The 6,089-nt window shown below is 44.0% G+C and overlaps 1 protein-coding gene across 1 annotated transcript in view; it reads left to right on the top strand.

Annotated features, from left to right (window-relative positions):
- The window catches only part of LOC106807952 (sodium/potassium/calcium exchanger 3-like), a 37,119-nt gene extending 32,604 nt beyond the window's left edge, over positions 1 to 4,515 (top strand). Inside the window, exon 8 of the mRNA XM_014810475.1 lies at positions 244 to 4,515. Within this exon, the coding sequence (XP_014665961.1) occupies positions 244 to 450 (207 nt within the window). The 3' untranslated portion in view covers positions 451 to 4,515. The remainder of the gene's footprint in view (positions 1 to 243) is intronic.
- Positions 4,516 to 6,089: the final 1,574 nt, after the last annotated feature.

Below are 6,089 nucleotides of genomic sequence, written 5' to 3'. Positions count from 1 at the left end.
GGTGTGTGTGGGGGGGGGACGTGCGTGTGTGCGTGCGTACGTACGTGCGTGCGTGCGTGCGTGTGTGCGTGCGTACGTACGTGCGTGCGTGCGTGCGTGCGTGCGTGCGCGTGTGTGAAGTTATTACTATATATAGCACATTGGCTGTCAGCAGCAGCTGCAATTTCGATGGAAAAATCGAGGAGATATATCCCCCCCCCCAAAAAAAAATCGCTCACCGTTGGTTGTTCTCTTGTTTTGCAGGAGAAGTTGGCGACGGGCCAGATGCTCATCCCGCCGCACGTCAAGTTCGGCTTTATTCTGCTGCTGATTCTCTTCATCGTGCAGGCGGTCTTTATGCTGATGAAGTACAGGCTGACGAAGTTTACCAGTCTCTCTTTCGTCGGCCTGTACCTCGTCTTCACGTCGTACGCACTAATACAGGAGCTGCACTGCAAGGGCTCGTGCTGAGACCAGCCCCTTCACTAACCCGCCTCCCTGTCGCATGGTATGCATCCCCCTTGTGGCAAACATCCCCCTCTACACTGCGCATGAGCAATAAATGTTAGATTTCCGTGTCCATGCGCAATGCGTTTTGTCAGACATGCGTATGCGTACTGTAGAGAAGGGGGGTCTTTGCCATAGAGTGGTGTGTACTGTGCTACACCCTCCTTCCCGCACCTTCTCGTGGCTGGAGACCAGGCGCCCACTCCAGACCCCGAATGCAGTTCTGAAGGGATGTTTACTTGTTGGATGTAAACATTGTAAACGTGTTGCCAAAGCAATCTGGGAGGGAAAGCGTGTGAATGGACTGGATGGAGGGCCGGGTGGACGGACAGACTCTTCGGCGGGTGTACCTGTAAATAATGTGTTGTCGGCTTTCCCTTTTTACCTGTGGCCACTTACTATACACCGATGGGTGGGCGTGATTGTATCGAGTTAGCAGTTTGAGAGACTCGATACACAGGTAGCTGCGTAGCAGTGTTACAACGTCACCTTTATTAAACTGTAACCACCAAACACTGCCGGAAAGGTTGTACAGTGCATGCAGCGCAATGTGTAGATCATGTAGGCGTTTAGGAAAAATAGATCCAGGAATGTTGAATCGAATTCCTTCGAAAGCAATTAGTAAAAAAAAGACGAACTCGAATTGATTGGAATCACATGGTCAACTATAGGTGAACCGTGGTAAATGGTATCTACTCATGATATTGTTTGCAGTTTTGTGAGGTGTCGTTTCACATACGTTTTCTGCCTTTATAGCCGCGAATACAGACTGGCTTATTGTGCACATCACCAGATGCAGCGATACAGCGACTGCTATTCACACTAAATATTTTACGAGAAACTTTCAATGGCTCTGTTGCTTCGAGATGTTATGGATGACCTGATGAGAGTGAATAATTATGAGTCAGAATGAGACACGTAGTTCGAACGCCTAATATGCATATTGCGCACATATCCCTCTGGTGATAGATCCAGTTTTATACATATATTCATGATGTTACATTGTGGAGCGACTTTGCTGATTTGCAATATAAAATGATCGCACATAACAATTGTGATGACAGGTTGCAGTGAGCGACAAGAAGCGCGGTTTCTTTGCTGTAACTTGCAAGTTCTCTTGTTTATGCAAGAAGAGGTTGGCAGAAAGCGAGAGAATAAGAGCGAACGCGAGAAAGCGATAGAGAGAAAGAAAGGAAGAGAATGAGAGAGAGAGAGAGAGAGAGAGAGAGAGAGAGAGAGAGAGAGAGAGAGAGAGAGAGAGAGAGAGAGAGAGAGAGAGAGAGAGATATGGTGATACCGAATCAACTTGGAAGTTAGAGGGAACAGTGCGTCACTAGAGGGAAGATTGTTACTACCTTCTCTACCAGCCATCTCCTACGCGTTTCACGGCGCTCTATCACCATTTCACGCCCACGCTCTCACTTCCGTCACCTCAGTAATATAATGCATAGCACGCAATAACGACCTTCTCTCTAGCCTGGGCATTCTCCTATCGCCTGCCAATAAATATATTACCCCTTCTCCAATTTTCCTCCGGTCTCCTCCAGCTTCACCTTGTCTCTCAACCCCCCTCTCTCTCTCTCTTACTTTCTACAAACTCTGCCTCTAGCAAAATTACCCTCCTTGCTACCTAACCGTGAAGCATTTACTCATACAGGCAGGCAAAATTGCAGAACTCGACGCCGTGTGAAATGTTACCCCAAATGTATGATCTAGAATGGCTCACGTCTATAACAAGGCGGGGGCACACTTTGTGAAATTGTATATGCCGCTAAAATGTAAAACAGCACAATAATATAGTAGGTTGGAAAGGTGCGAAGAAACGGTCGTGTAAATATACAGTTAAATACGCTTTATACTGGTAGTGTTTACTCAACGAGATGCTTATTTTTTGGTTGGTCTTTTTCTACACACCTTGCGGGAATGTAAGTAGACTCGTGTACACGCGTAGCGAGCGTGTGCCCTGCTCCGCGAAGGGGCAGTATTGTAAATAGAAAATTTCATACCGGTTCTATACACGCGATTTTACATTCATTCACTCGTAACAAGCTTGTAGAAGGTGCTAATCGTGCGCGGGTGCGAGACGAATAGAGGAATAAAATCACTAGTTTTCATACACAACTATTTTCGCGTAGGAATTATGATAAACGTAGGACTAGTTCTAGTCAATTCACACCTGGTCTATATCATTCGCGTGCGCTGGCGTCGCTCACCAGCGATGGGAAGAGTGTGATGTGTTTGTGACCAGCCAGCTATACGTATCCCATTGATCCGGTGGTGATATGACGATGAGAAGGGCCCGGGCCGTCGTCAGAAACATCACTGAATAGTTATGACATCGTAAGTTTAAAATGGCATAGCGTGAAAATGAAATGTCATAAACGCTAAAGTGAAGTGTCGTGCAAAAGTCATAGACTTATGATAGGCATATAACTATTCATGATCCGTCAGATATGTGGGACCGTAGCCTGCGCGGCTACAGCAGTCAAGAACGCACTGATTTGACGGACGAGCCACCGCGATAGCGAACTGTCATGGCTGCCCGTACACCGAATGTATCGCGATTCTCAAAATTGGAGCAAATTATTGTTATTGTTATTATTATTATTATTGTCATTATTATTATTCTAACCATTATGTTAATCAAGTGAGCAACACGAGACAGTTAACGTCAAGGCTCTAACAAATTAGGTTGGGTAGGGTTGTAACTATTTGTATAACTATTACGAATAGGGTTCGAGTACATTATGTGCGATATGTGTATCCTAGATTTACCCTTGAAAATCACTTGTCTCTCCGTCTAGCATAGCGTGCGCAAGGGTAAGGGCAGCAAACGGTAGACTTGTTCATCGTTTTCGCCTCGTGCCAACAAGTACGAGCAATACGTTTTCATGGCGTGAATTGAATGCGTTCGGGCCAGTCTAAGCGTGAGGCCGCATCTATAGGATATTCTCACAGAGAATCGCTATATATCTCTTAGGTATTAGGCATGTTAGGAACACGATGCCGCTACCGTGAAACACGTGTTATTGCAGAATAGGGGAATAACGTTATATTATGACACGTATAGTAATTGTTTAGTATCAAAGACTGGAACAAATGCGCCGTTTCTGAGATGTTAACATGTATGGTAGATGAACGTGGCCAAACAGATATGAAATGATCTTGTGATCGTTGTGTCTTTAATTTGTGCCAGCTTATTGGCAGCGCAATGTAGCAGATAAATCGATGTCCTAGACATTACTGTTGTTATTTGTAAATTTTAATTTTTAATGTTAATTAGTTGTTATTAATATATTATATGATGACGTGTCATCTGTAACGAGCAGCTTTAGCTGGTGTAGATTTAATACTGTTCAGGTAGTAGTTAATATTATTATCGTTATTATTGTTTAATATAACGTTAACGACTGCCACTGGCTCTTGGAAGCCACGAAGAGAATTTACTGGCAAGTGTCCACCGCCACGCAAGCTCATTTCTCGCACGGTGTAGCGGGCTAACATAAGAGGTTTCTATGTCGCAGTTGTAACTGCCGCCGTGATAGCGACGGTAGCATGAGAGCTGTTTGTTAAATTGTTATGTATGAAAAGGCTCTAGGAAATACGACCAGTGTTGTCTTTCCTCTTCAAGGGTGGGATGGGGAATTGGTCTGTCTATATAGTTTATTAGGATACCTATATTAACATTAGTAATTATTTCGAATTCCAGTTTTTAATCGAATGAAATGAATCCGAACCAAGATTGTTCGTGTTAAGCGCTGTCCCCGCTGGGCACAAGAAGCTCATCTGGTTATATTAGTGGTACGTATAGAGACGGCAGCTCAGATGTTGGCCTGCTCACACGGCGTCAGCTAGTCAATTGCTGTAAATACCACTGTTGACTATTTGTAAACATACGCATACACACACACAAGAACTGAAAGGCTCACGTATAGGATTTTGTTTAAAATGCACAAATCATGATAATGTAAACATGAAACTGTATGAAATGTTTTAGTGAAAATAAAAAAGTACAAGTATTCTAGCAAACTGCTGATTTCCTACTTATTGCGTTGCGTGGTACGAGGAACCGCGTTTACTGTATACGCCATATTTTTCGCGTACAGATATTTTCGCGAATTTAGACTTGACGGACCATTTCGCGAGTGGTTAATTTCGCGGTCGGTGAATTATGAATTATTCGGAAATTAATCGGTATGAGTTATTCGCGTGTTGTTATTTTCGCGGTCGGGGACGCGTTCGCGAAATTCGCGAAAATTAAACCACCGCAAAATATACAGATTATACAGTATTACATGGCATGTGAGAACATTAAGTACTATAATTTGATCATTATCCACCAGTTCCCACTATTAAACTAGCTAAACAACGGCAAAAGGCACAATGTGGGCCTAGTTTACACATCTATGTTGACATGGCTCCTAAAAATTTAATATTCGGGTTTACTGCTTATCAACGAAATTGCCTTTACCCGACTGCCAGAAAATTAGGTATTCGAGTTCTCAGGGGCCGCACCAGCTCAACGTGGATTTAGATTTCCATGAAACAATCAAGCTAATTTTGTTTTCTCATTAATTAATACTTTTTTTTATCAGCCAATGAAAGCACTGCAATAAATCATCCAATAGGCGCACTGCAAGAAACGATAGCTCACCCCTTGATGACCAGGGCGCATGGATCATAAACTAAGAGGTTGAACCTAAAGATAAGGTCAGAATCAGAAGGTATGAAATAAGTAAAATTTGACGTTAACGTCCTAACGAAAATGTCCTGTTTATTTCTATTGGATATGATGTATACAGGCTCAAGCATATCGTCTAGCGTCGGCGTTGGCATTGCAATGACAGGCGGCCAGTATATACCATGCAGCGAACATTCGTTACACGTGAGCGGAATGCGGAATACAGGAAGAGATGCTACATGAGTCACGGGTGCCTAAACGCTCTAAATTGAGTATTGAAATTATTTTAAATCACGTATTGGTCAAATTAGGTCTTCTTGTTCTCAAGGGGTCCGATGTTCCGCAGTACAATGCACACTGGCGCTCTATCGGCAGTGCAGCGTCAAAGAAGCCATTTTCCGGTCAGCTGACCACCAGGTGTTGGATTGTTACTTGGAGCTATCGTTGAGTGTGCGTGCAGACGTGTCAGCCGGGTAGTGAACACGTGTTCGAACTCTGAGCGTATTCTCACATAGCCAGTGGATCCGGGAGTTGAGCGACGAGTTGACATTGTTGACACGAAATATAGCCAGTCAGCGAATTGAGTTCGCGTGATCACGTGGTATCCAGCACGTGTCGAGATCTAACTCGAACTTCGAGGTTGTTTTTGGGTGTTTATAAACCGAGAACAGCGAGGGAAATGAATTTAGATCGGTGACAGTAACGTACGAATTCAGATCACTTTACTGCATCCAGGGACGTCTTATACCAGTCATCAAGCACAATGACCGCATCTGTAGGTGTGGGGCTTTCGAGTCACGTCCTTCAAATGTACAAGCAGACGCATCGCAGGTACATCTGTTGAAACCACTACTGAGCTACTGAAGCAGATGGGGTCGTTGTCGTATCAGGTACTACAGATATGTACCCGAGGTAGTTTTAG

The sequence above is a fragment of the Priapulus caudatus genome, unplaced genomic scaffold, assembly GCF_000485595.1.
Source record: "Priapulus caudatus unplaced genomic scaffold, Priapulus_caudatus-5.0.1 Scaffold244, whole genome shotgun sequence".
Taxonomy (NCBI): Eukaryota; Metazoa; Priapulida; class Priapulimorpha; order Priapulimorphida; family Priapulidae; genus Priapulus; species Priapulus caudatus.
Note: the sequence above shows the minus strand (reverse complement) of the source record. Positions and strands in the feature narration are given on the sequence as shown.